Raw genomic sequence first — 13,818 nt, forward strand, 5'->3', positions numbered from 1 at the left:
AAGTTTTTGTGGAATCGTCTGGGTGTGGAGGAAGAGGAGATTGCGGTCGGAGAAGAGGAGATTGCTGCCGGACGAAGAGGAGATTGCCGTTTCCCATGGCGGTATTTTGATTGAATGGTGAATCGGCTGTGATTGCATGTAGGAGAGGCGATTTGGGAATTAGGGTTTCGTAAATTGGGAGTCCACTCAATCGGAAGAGATTCAATCAATTGGAAGCAGAGGGTAAGTTTATCAATTTAATTACTGATTGAATCAATCTCGATTAGGGTTTGATGATTAGGGTTTTTTTTTTTTGATCGAAAATTAGGGTTTTTGATGTTTCTTAGAAAATTAGGATTTTTGGTGTTCATGTGTTCCGTTTTGATCCTTACTTTGGAGATGAGTACTTTTTAACTCCGGTTATGATGAATTTGAAAAGATTTGGCCTTGAATGTATCGCAATATGTTGATTTTGGTGTTGTTATTTGTGTGTGTGGTTAAAGTTTCTGATTAAAGCTATTAAGCTAATGATGATCCATTTTACAATGTTTAGATAATGTGTGGAGTTGGATATGTAATTGTTTCGGTTCTTGACACATGATTGTTTTTGTGTTGTTATTAGTTGTTTTTGATGTTGTTATTTGTGGTAGCTAATGATGATTTAGTAAATGTTTTTGTTCTTCACACATGAATGTATAATTTTAGAGTACATTGTTCTTGTTCGAGTTAGCTTGTTCATGTATGATTAATTTTATTTTGATCTTGGGCTTCATTAACCGGTTCTGTCTTTTGTTTTGAGGTTAAATGGCGTGTGAAGGATTGATGCATTGATGATATAGAGTGTGAAGGATCTATTGAGTATGGACAAACATGGATCTCTTCGACCATGAAGGAAGGTAATCATGATCCTCAACTTGTTTGCATTTATTTGGTGTTAGTTAAAGCTTTTGTTTGGTGGTTGTGATAAATAGATTTAGTACTTGCTAGTGTAGGTTAGTGTAGTCTTTGATGTTATAGCTTTTGTTTGTTGGTTGTGATAAATAGGTTTAGTAATTGCTATTGTTGGTATTAGTCTAGTCAGTCATTGATGTGTTAGTTGGTTTCTAGTGTTTTTTGCAATCGGACAAGCTAATTAATATGTTTAAGTATGTGTTTTTTTTTGGTTCCTTGTAATTGTGTTTGTGTTTAACGATTTGCTCAAGCTCGTAGGTGTGAGTTTATATAACAAGTTCATTAATTTTATTTGATTGACTTACTTCACTGTGTGTTCTGTTTTGACATGGTGTGTTTGACATGGTGTGTTCGAGATGGTGTGTTCGAGATGGTGTGTTCGAGATGGTGTGTTCGAGATAAAGTGACATGGTGTGTTCGACCACATGTTCTCATCAGTCTGTGACACACAACAACTCTCATTCTTACAACCTCTTTTGTATTTTTGTGTTTCTACCACAAGTTTTTACTAGCTCTTTTGTATTTTTGTGTTTCTACCACAAGTTTTTACATGTACTTTTGTCATTATTTACTTCTACCACATATTATTTGTAATGGTTGTGTACCACATATTTCAAGAACTCAAGCTACATCCTTTTTTCTATATAATGATCAACACTATCAACATTTCTAAACACTCTAGCTACCTCATTCTGAACACTTCTCAAATTTCAATACCAACCAAAAAGCTCTTTCTCTTTAGTTCCCTCTTTTTTTACAATGGCTTCTTCTTCCCATTCTTCTTCCCATAATGATGATGTTGATGACATACTTGATGAATGTTTTAATCAAACATGCGATCAAATCACCAATCATGTATGGCAAAATCTTCTTACTCCACCAATCCAAAGTCAACCACCACCTAAACCAAGAAAAAAGCGAATTCACATTGAACGAAATAGAGAAGTCGGTCATGACCACTTGTGGAATGATTATTTCAGTGATGCTCCTACTTACCCTCCCAACATTTTCCATCGCCGTTTTAGAATGAACAAGCCATTATTCATGCGTATTGTGGATAAGCTCGCAAATAAAGTTCCCTATTTTCAACAAAGAAGAGATGCTACCGGAAGGTTGGGTCTGTCTACATTGCAAAAGTGTACCGCAACAATTCGTATGATGGCATATGGTTGTGCAGCTGATGCGTTTGACGAATACCTCCGCCTTTCTCCAAACGTGGCACTAATATGCTTGGAAAAGTTTACAGATTCAGTCGTAAATTTATTTGGAGATGGGTACTTGAGAAGACCCACACAAGCAGATCTTCAAAGACTACTCGACATTGGCGAGTATCGCGGATTTCCCGGCATGATAGGAAGCATCGATTGTATGCATTGGGAGTGGAAGAATTGTCCCACCGCATGGAAAGGTCAATACACCCGCGGATCTGGAAAGCCCACAATCGTTTTAGAGGCGGTGGCTTCGTATGATCTCTGGATCTGGCATGCTTTCTTTGGACTACCAGGTACATTAAACGATATCAATATTCTTGACCGATGTCCAGTCTTTGATGATATTTTGCATGGTCGAGCTCCTAAAGTTAAATACAGTGTCAACGGACATGAGTATAAATTGGCTTACTATCTGACAGATGGTATTTATCCAAAATGGTCTACTTTTATCCAATCTATTCCACTGCCACAAACTCCAAAAGACGCTTTATTTGCAAGACAACAAGAAGCTGTGCGTAAAGATGTAGAGCGTGCTTTTGGAGTTTTGCAGGCTCGATTTGCCATAGTCAAAAACCCGGCACTTATTTGGGATATAGTAAAGATTGGGAAAATAATGAGAGCGTGTATCATACTGCACAATATGATAGTAGAGGACGAACGAGATGGGTACTCTCTATTTGATCAAACTGAATTCACACAAATGGAGTCAAGTAGAGCTTCAGAAGTTGACTACACACTTCCAACACCCAGGCCTTCATGTGTCGCTACTATGCTCAAGAATCGAAAGGATGTTCGTGATAAGGAAAAAAATAAGTGCTTGCAAAATGATTTGGTTGAGAATATTTGGGCAAAATTTAGAGCTAATTAGTATTAAAATTAATCATTCTCTCCATTTATAAATTGCACTTCTGTTGTACCATGTATTAATGTTTTATTATGTTTTGTATGTTTGAAAATTAATAAAAATGGAATATTTCTTTAATTTTATAAAATCTTAAATGTTTACACATTTATACCACTACTATTCTATTTAAAATTTTAAAATTTTAAAATACAATATTTTCAAAAATAAGAGACCCAAAATAAGAACCTACCAATAAAAGAGAAAATTTTATCTAAGAGATCATGGGTTCTTATATTCCAAACAGTACACAATTAATTCATAAAAAATTTAAGAACTCTCCTTATATGAACCCCCAGTAAACTTGCTCTTACACAGCTAGGTTCATAAGACGGAACTTTAGTGAAGTGTTTATAACCTACATTTTTTTTTCTACAAAACCGCGTCGTTTTCTATAGAAGATAACAAGTTGACGTAGTTTGACACTTCAAAGACTTATATATCCACCATACGTTTGATTTTTGTTTGCTTTCCAAACTCTCTCTATATATACATTTGTAGTCGACAAGTGAGAGAGGAATACAAATGACAATGAAGAAAACAACACTAGCTTTTCTTCTTCTAACTCTACTTCATATATTTCTATGTCTATCTTTTCAGGTTTCTGTCACAGAGGCTCGATTCCGTCACCTAGGTCAGTCTCTTCTCGTTTCTCGATAATTTTCTCTTGTCACATTAAAATTTAATCTACTAATTAACTACTACTATTTCAAGAAAATATCTATTTAAATTATAACTTGTTGTATATGTGTGTTGTGTTAAAAGGTGAGGAACGGACGGGGACGGGCGCATTTCCCTCCATAGCATGTGGAGCTGCTCCAAGGGCAAGTCGTCATGCTACGCTTACAGGGATATATAAAATGGTTTGTAAAAGAGCTAAACGAGCTCCAAGAAGACCTCCTCTCGTGTAGGTTCCCGATTAATATGAATTATCACAGTCACGTTCGACCCCCTCATCGACACCAGCCATCCACTCGCAAGACACTTACCTTTCACTATGGTTTCCTAAGTTTCAACAATTCTAGCTCCAGATTACCTTTTTTTTTTTCTTGTTTTTTCTCCATTTTTACTTTACTCCTCTCCTCTACCCTACTCTATTACTTAAAGTGCTTCATGTAAAATGGGTGTCTGTTCTCATCATCCTCTAGCACTATAATAAATCAGTATTTGTTTGGATTATCATATTTGACTTTTGCATGAGTATTCTTGTTTGATCTAATATGGTTTTCTCTTTTAATTTATCTGTTTATGTGAATCAAACATTCATATATACATAATTACACATGGAAGACCAAAATGAGAAAAGAAAAAATCAAAGGGGTCATGAAATATGATGGAGTATGTACAAAGCAAAGTAGACATTTGAAACTTTTATCCATTTATCCAATTGCAAATATACTACAAGGTAAACTCTTGAAACAAGTGTGACAAAGACCGAGATATAGTACACATTATTGTTATTTTTATATAAACAACAATAAAAACATTTCTAACACCTATTAAAGAATCACCAGACAGGCAACTTACTAACCCACATACGTATAAAGTGATCAAAAGTGGGTCTAGAGGCGAGGATAGCGAGAGCGACCTTTCTTTTTCAAGAACTCTGGGATCTCTATCGAGCTGCCTTCAGCGAAAGATGAAGAAGGACGTCTTGTTACTCCCATTGATGCATCCGCTTGTGTCTTCTGTAATTTCAGAGTTAAGAAATATCACAATCGAATTCTTGTAAGATTTGATGTAAGAATCAAGTACGTTGTGTGTCAAGAGGAAGAGGAAGACAAGTGAATATACCTGAAGTGGCCTCCCTTCCCCTTCTTCTTGGCGTTTGAAGCCGGTTGCTATTAGAGTAATACTTATCTGACAGCAAGAAAGAGTTTGGTATCTCAGAGATTATAAGTTAGATCAAAATTTCAAGAATGAAGAATACTTACTTGACCACTATAGGATGGATCTACCACAGCACCAAATATAAGGTTGGCTGTTGGATCAACGAGGTCGTAAATCACTTCTGCAGCAGCATTTACCTGCAAATCGTTTCCCCAAGATTCAAAATAAGCATCACAGTATCATAAATAACATGGGATTGCAGCTGTGTTCTGAAATTTTTCCACGGAAGAAACCAAAGGGATATCTAGGACAGGACATGGACTTGAAACGTAGAGAGGGAGAAAGAACCTCGAATAGTGTTAAGTCACTCCCACCGGTTATGTTCCAAACAATTCCAGTGGCTCTTTCAATGCCAATATCTAACAAAGGTGATTGTATCGCGTTTAATGCAGCATCTCTTGCTCGTGTCTTTCCTGCTCGAATGACAGTTTAGCATGAAAGAGTGAACATGATGATGCAACCAAAACATTGCACCAAAATAGTTCAAGTTTTAGGATTTCCCTGAATATATCACAATGCACATATGGTGTGGACTGTCATTACGTAATTTTCAGTATACCAAACATTATTAGACTGGTTCCTTTGTCACGGTTAAGGCATACCAAATCTGTAATTAATCTACTCAGCTACATCTATAGTACATATGGAAATAGCGTCACCTATACTAGTCATGGGGTTCTTTAACCTGCCTTGTAACCAAAATTTCCCTTTGTTGCTAAGTAACCCTCAGGCTGCAGCAAATAGAGCCTATCAACAAAAAAAAGCTTCAAAATCTAAAGACCACTCTACCCTTACCAGTTGCAGTTCCTATTCCCATCAATGAAGAACCTGCATTTGCCATGATAGCCCTCACATCAGCAAAATCCACATTGACCAATCCAGGAATCTGCAATGCAATGTCAGCTGTTAGACATTTATACAAACAAGGATGCCAAAGGGAACATATAAAATTAAAAGAGAAATTCCTTCAAATACCACTAAAAATAGTTTTTTTCTCAAAAATACCACTTTTTGTTTTTTTTTCCAAAATTACCACAAAATTTTTTTTTCCCAAAATTACCACAAACACAAAATATTGATTTTTAAGGATGTAGAATTTTTTTTTTTTAGGTTTGGGTTGACACATTTAGTTTTAGGGTATAGTTTTTAGGGGTAGGGTTTATTTAGTATTTAGAATTTAGGAATTAGTTTTTAGTATTAGAAATTTAATTCAATTATGTGGTATTTTTAGAAAAAAATTACATTTTAGTGGTATTTTTGAAAAAAAAATTAAATAGTGGTATTTTTGGAATAAAAAACTATTTTAGTGGTATTTATGACAATTCACCAAATTAAAAAGCCATACCGTAATAATATCCGATATTCCACGGACTCCTTGACGAAGTATATCATCTGCCAGATTAAATGCTTCTGTGACTGGAGTAGACTGAGAAACTGCTGCGAGTAACTTGTCGTTTGGAATAACAATGAGAGTGTCAACATTCTCTCTGAGGGCTGCAATCCCTTCCTGAGCCTGGACTGCTCTTCTCCGTCCCTCAAAAGAGAAAGGCGTAGTGACAATACCAACCGTCAAGATACCCATAGCTTTTGCAACCCCTGCAATTATAGGAGCCCCTCCCGTGCCAGTTCCACCACCCATTCCAGCCTATCAAAATAACAAAAAGTGTTTAGCTAGCTAATCCTCAAGCAGTGAACTTAAAGATCTGATCTTACAGTAAGAAAAAGTAAAAAGTGATAGACATACAGTGACAAAAACCATATCCGAACCATAAAGAGCTTCTTCAATAGCTGTTTTGCTTTCAGTGGCAGCATTCATTCCAATCTCTGGATTCCCACCAGCACCTAAACCCCTAGTCAACTCTTTCCCAATCTGTAACCTATTGTCTGGGAAAACAGGTGACATCCTCATTGCTTGAATATCAGTATTCACAATCCAAAACTCAACACCAACCATCTCACTCTCAATCATACGATTCACAGCGTTTGAACCACCACCTCCAACGCCTATAACTTTAATCCGGGCCTCATTGTAAGTGTTTGGAGTAGATAACTCATCAGAATCCTCAGTGATGGGTCCACTGGTAGTAACTTCTTTTCTTGGATTGAGCATTGATATCTCAGGGTGGAGATTCAAGAACGAATCTTGGCTTTGGAAATGGCTAGGACTATGAGAATTCAAAGAGTTCCTGATTGAAAAAGACTCTGATTTATGAGCAGCAGCAACGACTACACGGTTTCTCTTACCTTCAGTCATTCTTAAGCAACCAGGCCCCCTGGTGTTTAGATGACTCTCCGGTAATACACTTTTTCTAAGAACAGTGAGAACCCGAGAATCCGGAGGAGTCAAACAGGGAGAAACATAAGCTGCCATGTTGAGACCACAGAACCAACCAATCTTTCTGTCCAAAAGTCCAATAGAACGGCCGGTTTATGCTAACAGAGACCTGTTCAAGAGACAAGAAGTCAACCTTTTTAAGTCCTTAAATTAAGTGTTAGTAGTATAATCGAAACCCATTTGCATCTGGATCAAGTTTATATTATAAATGAACAATTTAGAGATTAAGCGATTACAAAGATCAAGTCATTCACAACCTTTTCATCTAGAACAAAATGTGAAATCAGTAGTGCTTCAATTTTTAAAAAGCATCAATTTTTGAATCAGAAAGATAACAATTTGCGCACAGTATCACAAAATCACGAAATTGAAGATGGCGAGAATTCCAAAAATTTTGTAAGACAGTAAACGAATAGAAAATTAAACATGTAACAATGGAAAGAGAGCAAGAGAACCTTCGAGTAGTAGCAGCAGCAGCATAAGAATTTTGAAAAATCTGATTTTGGAGAGCTTACAAAGAAGAAAAAGTTGGAAACTACAATGGGAGGGTTTTTTGGTGTTTTCTGGGGCTTTGGAATCTTCTTTCTCAATCACATAGTAGGGATTACGAATTTGATTCCGCTGTAAATTTTTTGTTTTACTTTTTTTATGTCAATTGATTTTGTTCCTAATCTGTTTCAGACTTTCAGTAAACAAATTCATCTGTTGAGTCAATCAGTTGGCAAGTGAGGAAAACGTTGGCCGACCCCGACGGGAAGAGGATGAAGACAAAATAAGAAAAATTTAAGGTTTTACAGATATGTGGACCTAAAGTTCTCTCTCTTAAAGCCCGTTTTATCTTTCCGGCCTTATTTCTTTATGTTTGGCGTAAGTTCGATTCGAGTCAAATCAGAACTCGTAACTGTTGTGTTCTCAACAACTTAGAAATTAATTATGTTGAAACAATCTAAGGAGTTCAGCCAAAACTCTCTCATTACATCGTTTCATGAGCAGTCCAAATTTCACCACCGTACTTCACCCTGAAACCTTAACATCATATTCGAGCCAACACACTCTTATCTTTCTCCAATTGCTATAGAAATTGCGCCGATGATGAAAAGTTGATCTCTAATAGTTTCTCTCACCTATAGAACAATGTCAAACCAAACTACTCACACTTCCCTCACACTTGTATATCATCGTAGTTGAAGTAATTTTTTTTTTTTTTTGAACAAAGTTAAGACTAAGTGCTAAATGTATAATAAATAAGACATGTTCTGACTTTCTTCCCAAAACCCAAATGGGCCTTTCATCAAACCAGAAGCAGTATAAACTTTTCCAAAAACCTACACTAAAACTGCATTAGTTTAACACATGTATGCTCATTCTTAAGCATCACCATGACCAATTCAAAAGAACAATTCATGGCAAGAAGCTGTCAAAGAGAACTACAGAAGGATGAACAGAACATAAAATATTTCAACAGTAACTTCCTCTAAAGTTATCAAAAAAACCTTTACAATGTCTCAGCTATTTCACCACAAACACTTGTAAGATTTCAACATTAAGCTACATGGTAATGGCACCGATATGTTAAACAAATCTATCAATATTACGAAAGCAACGAATCAAAAGATAACGAGAAGAGAAAACAAAGTATAGATCAAGAAACAGGCGTAAGAAATCAAACCACGGTGCTCTTCTCCACCGTCAGCAAGAGACACCACAAGATTAGAGCAAGCCCTAGTAGCCCACAACACAAACGCCGCAGCGATCACAAACCTAACCGGACCTGCACCTTGTGGGACAAACAACGACACCGCAGACAACATCACAACGGGAAGCAAAGAGTAACCAACTAAGCTCGTACAAGTATGAAGATTAAGATTCCCATTTCGACCAGCAAGCATATTGAAGACAATGTACAAGAAGATAGAGGAAACAACGACCCAGCCAAGTATAACACCAAACTGAATCTTCCCAGCTAGCAATTGAAATAGGCAAAGCGCAAGGTACAAGAAGATCGGACCAGAGAGATCTGAATCTTTATGAACAGTCTTATTAATCCGGAAAGGGTTAAGAATCGATCTAGTCTTCTTCCAGATTTGATCTGGATGAATACCGAGTTCGTCGAGTAGAGGCTCCTCATCTTCGAACGAAGCGTAACCGCCTCCTCCACCGAAAGATGAAGACGAAGCGATAGTTCCACCGAATGGTCCAGCAGGCGTTGACGCGGCGGCGGATGCGGCGTCAAACGACATGAATGGGATTGAAGATGAAGCGGAGGAAGGTCGTGGTGGTTGGAAAGGAGGTGCGGGAGCTCGGCGTTGTTGGAAATTTGCTCCGGTCGTAGATCCGCCGGAGAAATCAACCGGTGGAACTGCGAACTCCTTTGTCATCGCCTCAGATCTCGAATTTGAGAAAAGGGATTCGAATGTTACTGTTTTCTCAATCGAATCGGTCGGAGAAATTGAAATTAGTCGGATCCGACGAAACTATCCACGTTTCTAGTAATTTGGGCCTTAGAGGCTTTGTTGTAGCCCATTAATTAATGGTTTTGTCTCAATAAGTGAATAACCCATGTATATTGCTTTAACCACTGATTAATTAAGTTTAGGATTTAATTAATTATCTGATTATGTTAGCAACAAGGTCGTTGTAGTATAGTGGTAAGTATTCCCGCCTGTCACGCGGGTGACCCGGGTTCGATCCCCGGCAACGGCGAACTTTTTTTTATTTTTGAACACCATTTTAGTTTTGAGTCATTTTAGAGAGGAACGGAACACATGTATTCAAAGTTGTCTTTTTAGCTTCTAAATGTATTCAAAGTTGCCACTTGCCAACAACAAAAGAAATCAAAGTAATAATTTCTTCTCTAATCTTTAAAGTATTGTGTAGTTTTGTTCTGTTTTTGTTTTTATTTTGTGTTGTCGTCAGAGTTGTTGTTTTACTACGAAGAGCAAAGTTAGAGAGGAACACATGCAAAAATATTGTAATTGCATTTGTTGAGGGTCAAAGATATTGTAGTATTTGTACATCGTCATCGTAACTCTAAGCCTATAACATTATTGTCCGATATCATTACCTTATAGGTCTCTCAGTTCATAAAATAACATAGTGATGAGAAAAATATAATAATGATTGTAGAAATTGAAAAAAACCAAAGGTCCATAATTAATTCTGACGTCAGATGATGATGCCTTCCTTGCATGGTCTTCCAAAGAGATTTTGAGTAATCATAAAACGGACATCTCTAAAATTAAAATTTCAAAGTTGACTTCGAGTTTTGCCTTGTTCCTATGATTTATGATGATGATGATTCGAATTCATTTCAGCCAATTGTATCATGATGGTTCTTCTTGGCCTCGATTTTAAATTTTCATACAAACACTTGAGTTCGATGATGCGACATCTTTCTTGTTATATTTTCTCTAACACATTTTGAAGAACATACCAAACATTAGTAGCTAGTATTGTGATTTTGTACACATGAACCAATTGCCATTAAAATATGATGTCTTAGATTTAATAACCTAATGGTGAAATCTAAACTCAAACATAAAAGCCAATATAAAAAGTTTATGAAACCAATTATGGTAGTCCAAAATCCAAATACTAAAATGTCAAATGAAATGCAAAAAAAATATATATATCATATATATATATATATATATGATATATTACTGAAGATGTGAAACGCTGTGATTTGATGTTTAAGGGAGTAGGAGTAGAAAAAACAGAAGTCAAATAAGATCAGAACTAGTAGTTTAAGTTTTTTCAAACAAAAATGAATAGTCCTTTGACTAATAAAATTAGTAGGGTTCTACCAAAAAAAAAAAAAATAGTAGGGAGGGTGATGACGTCACATAGAATCCGAATGAAAAGCCTCTTGTCTCATCTCTCTGCTGCACAGAGCCGCTTGAATCTCATGACACCTTTCACCTTGTGCTCTCTTTTTCTTTTCTTTCTCTAATAGTAAAACTAGTTTTAAATTAGTTTTTTACATATTAAACCTGATATGTGTAAAATTCTAGATGACTAGGTTTTGTTCTATATTTTTAGTTTTGAACCTAAATAAATAAACATAAAACTGGGCATTAACAAGTTTAGCTCAACTGCTTAGAGCTATACTAGTTTGATACTTACTCAGTATTATTGTTGTTGGAGATAAAAGATTTATGTATAGATATGTTACCAATAGTATGATATTATCAACAACTTATTTGAGCCATAATAATTAAAAATGTTCAGGTGCACATGGCATCATAATTAAATCATTTCAATTTAGGATGTTAGGATAAAACTTTCATCACGTGACTTGAACTTGCTACAACACACTGTAGTGTCTACATTATACTATTATTGAAAATTACGTAATCCTAATTAATATACAGTAGTTAGTGTTTGCTGAATTTGTATCAATTCAACTATTTTAGAGAAAATGGTCAAAGATTTTTTTTTTTTTTTTTGTGGTGTAATGATATAGTTAAGATTTATTCTATCTTATTGAATATTGAATGCTTTTTCTAGTTTCAAGACTATACAAAAATTGAATAACTTGTCCCCAATACATTTAACTGATTGATATGGACTTGACAATATTTGATAAATAGAGAGCAAAAGGGTACTAATGTTAGTCCAAGAATCAACCATATCCTAAAGTCCCAAACCCCACACAATAAGATCTTTAATTAACATAGAAAATAGAAACAAAAGTAAAAAATATGACTGAGAAGACTAACAGAGAGACACTGTCTTCTTGTAATAAAACAGAATCTTTCCTTTCATAATAACTACAACTGGATACTAGTTATCGTCCTACATTACACCAAACAAAATAAAACCAAAAAGAAAAAAAAGGCTGGGTCTTCTTCATTTTTTCCTACGGATTCCCGATCTTTGCTCTAACGTTTTCTTGATTTAAAATCAAGATTGTCCTGAAGCAGAGCTTGATTTGTTGTCATTGTTTGATCCATTAGTGTTCTTAGTTTTGGAGAGTTTCTGTTTGAGCTGAAACAAAAGCTGTTGATTCTCTTGGTTTAGAAGCTCAGCTTTCTTCCTTAGCCTCTCGTTCTCTTTCATTATGTAACAGTTTTCTACATACAGCTTCGAGTTTAGCCTCTCCATTTTTTGCTTTCTTGCTACAAGAAAAAACAAAACAAAATTATTATGAAAATTTGAAAGAAATAAAACAAAAGAGAAAAAGAGAGTAATGATAATATCAATAAAACCATAGCTTGTGTTATGATGATTGTTCATGTTAAATCATTACAACACACATGGGTCGTGCAGCTTCACACGTCGGATGTGAATTACATTAGGAGAAAATTATTTGTCGCATTTATTTCGTTTTCATCCTAAAAATGTGAATTATTTTTTTCTATTCCTTCTTTTTATGAATTCAATGATCAAAGATAGAAGAGCATGATTATAAATTTGTATGGAGGATAAAAAAGATAAAGCTACGAAAGAAAAAATAATTGAAGTAAAGAGATAAAAATAAAAACAAGTAATCATGATGATATGCAGTAATTATAAATGTTTTTAACCTCTATGGACAGAGAAGAGTAATGATTATATTTGAAACGCGAGAAAAAAAAACAGAGTAAGCAACAAAACAAAGATGATGATCGTAGAGATTACAAACTTTATATAAGAAAAAGAAAAAATCAAACAATTTTTTTTTCTTTCGGTTGCCTCTATCTCAAAGGAAAGGATAAAGATTAAAACTTTCCATCATTGAGGAAAAATTTAAAAGATAAAAAAAAGTTTTGCTATTATATATAAAAAAAAAAAAGAGAATAATGAGTTTGTCTTCACGTTAGTTCTACGTGTGCCGTTACTACATATACAGCTATATATTATCTTAACGTATGAACACAAAAGCAATAGTAAAGCACGAGAACGAAACAAACAGAGCATTTTTGATAAGAACCCAACTTGTGGTACACGAGTTTTGGGTGTGAGAACTCACGTAAAGCTTCTAGAAACAAAGTAAGAGTAAGAGAGAGGAGAAGAAAAAGAAAAGGTTATACCTTTTGGGAAGGAGTGTTGAGAAGCAGAGTTAGCGAAGAAGAAGGAGAGAGACGCTACGTTTTGTGTAAGTGTGGAAGGTAGAGGGACAAAGAGAACAAAGTGAGACACTGTCTGTTATATAGATCCCCAAAAGCTAAAGTGAGAGAGAGAGAGGGAGAGAAAGAACCTTCTCTCTCCTGACACAACAATCATGCATTGTGTTGTGTTTATGCATATATGGCGGCCGCGAGAAGAGAGAGAGAGAGAAGAGATTTGTTGTATATTGCGTCATGTGAATGATGATGATTTATTAAAGAGAAAGAAGTTAAAGAGAGAAAAAAAAAAAGAAAAAAAAGGAGTTACTTGCTTGCTTGCTCTTCTTTCGAAATTGATCTTTAGGGATATATTTGTAATTCCCCTCACACAACCCTCATGGGCTCTTCATCGTATTCATCCTCCAAACAGAAGATTCGTTAAAAGAACTAGAACCGAGGGTACTTCGGTAACGATAATGAAGTGGTCAGTCAGAGAAGAAGGGTAATATTGTCATTATGTTT

At 35.5% G+C, this 13,818-nt stretch overlaps 4 protein-coding genes, 1 long non-coding RNA gene and 1 other non-coding gene across 10 annotated transcripts; 3 read left to right on the forward strand and 3 right to left on the reverse strand.

Moving 5' to 3' along the window:
• The first annotated feature begins 1,689 nt into the window (after positions 1-1,689).
• LOC147946098 (uncharacterized) lies at positions 1,690-3,009 on the forward strand. Its single transcript, XM_087511415.1, has one exon. The coding sequence runs from the start codon at positions 1,690-1,692 to the stop codon at positions 3,007-3,009; it is 1,320 nt and encodes a 439-aa protein (XP_087367541.1).
• Positions 3,010-3,509: 500 nt separating this feature from the next.
• LOC104781125 (uncharacterized) lies at positions 3,510-4,224 on the forward strand. The gene is made up of 2 exons (XR_766869.3): positions 3,510-3,676; positions 3,808-4,224. It is a non-coding gene; the product is annotated as an uncharacterized LOC104781125 (long non-coding RNA).
• A 173-nt stretch (positions 4,225-4,397) lies between these two features.
• LOC104781126 (cell division protein FtsZ homolog 2-2, chloroplastic) lies at positions 4,398-8,254 on the reverse strand. 4 transcript variants are annotated; one of them, XM_010505719.3, is made up of 8 exons: positions 7,723-8,254; positions 6,677-7,376; positions 6,278-6,577; positions 5,728-5,818; positions 5,221-5,345; positions 4,977-5,069; positions 4,837-4,902; positions 4,398-4,727 (listed from the first exon to the last, which is right to left on the reverse strand). In XM_010505719.3, the coding sequence occupies exons 2-8, from the start codon at positions 7,301-7,303 to the stop codon at positions 4,605-4,607; spliced, it is 1,425 nt and encodes a 474-aa protein (XP_010504021.1). In that variant the 5' UTR covers positions 7,304-7,376; positions 7,723-8,254; the 3' UTR covers positions 4,398-4,604. The 4 variants fall into 4 exon arrangements, with proteins under 4 accessions (XP_010504021.1, XP_010504020.1, XP_087367540.1 ...); XM_010505718.3 differs by having other exon boundaries at positions 4,398-4,730; positions 7,723-8,091; XM_087511414.1 differs by having other exon boundaries at positions 6,260-6,577; positions 7,723-8,091.
• Positions 8,255-8,721: 467 nt separating this feature from the next.
• Positions 8,722-9,757, reverse strand: LOC104781127 (uncharacterized). The gene has a single exon (XM_010505720.3). The coding sequence runs from the start codon at positions 9,643-9,645 to the stop codon at positions 8,875-8,877; it is 771 nt and encodes a 256-aa protein (XP_010504022.1). The 5' UTR covers positions 9,646-9,757; the 3' UTR covers positions 8,722-8,874.
• A 141-nt stretch (positions 9,758-9,898) lies between these two features.
• On the forward strand, positions 9,899-9,970 carry TRNAD-GUC (transfer RNA aspartic acid (anticodon GUC)). Its single transcript has one exon. It is a non-coding gene; the product is annotated as a tRNA-Asp (tRNA).
• A 1,877-nt stretch (positions 9,971-11,847) lies between these two features.
• LOC109132582 (protein LITTLE ZIPPER 4) lies at positions 11,848-13,421 on the reverse strand. 2 transcript variants are annotated; one of them, XM_087511416.1, is made up of 2 exons: positions 13,282-13,421; positions 11,848-12,387 (listed from the first exon to the last, which is right to left on the reverse strand). In XM_087511416.1, exon 2 carries the CDS (start codon positions 12,371-12,373, stop codon positions 12,173-12,175), a length of 201 nt encoding a protein of 66 aa, XP_087367542.1. In that variant the 5' UTR covers positions 12,374-12,387; positions 13,282-13,421; the 3' UTR covers positions 11,848-12,172. The 2 variants fall into 2 exon arrangements, with proteins under 2 accessions (XP_087367542.1, XP_019099854.1); XM_019244309.2 differs by lacking the exon at positions 13,282-13,421 and adding an exon at positions 12,796-12,931.
• Between the last annotated feature and the right edge of the window lie 397 nt (positions 13,422-13,818).

Source organism: Camelina sativa, chromosome 4, assembly GCF_030686135.1.
Source record: "Camelina sativa cultivar CO46 ecotype springtype chromosome 4, ASM3068613v1".
Lineage (NCBI taxonomy): Eukaryota > Viridiplantae > Streptophyta > Magnoliopsida > Brassicales > Brassicaceae > Camelina > Camelina sativa.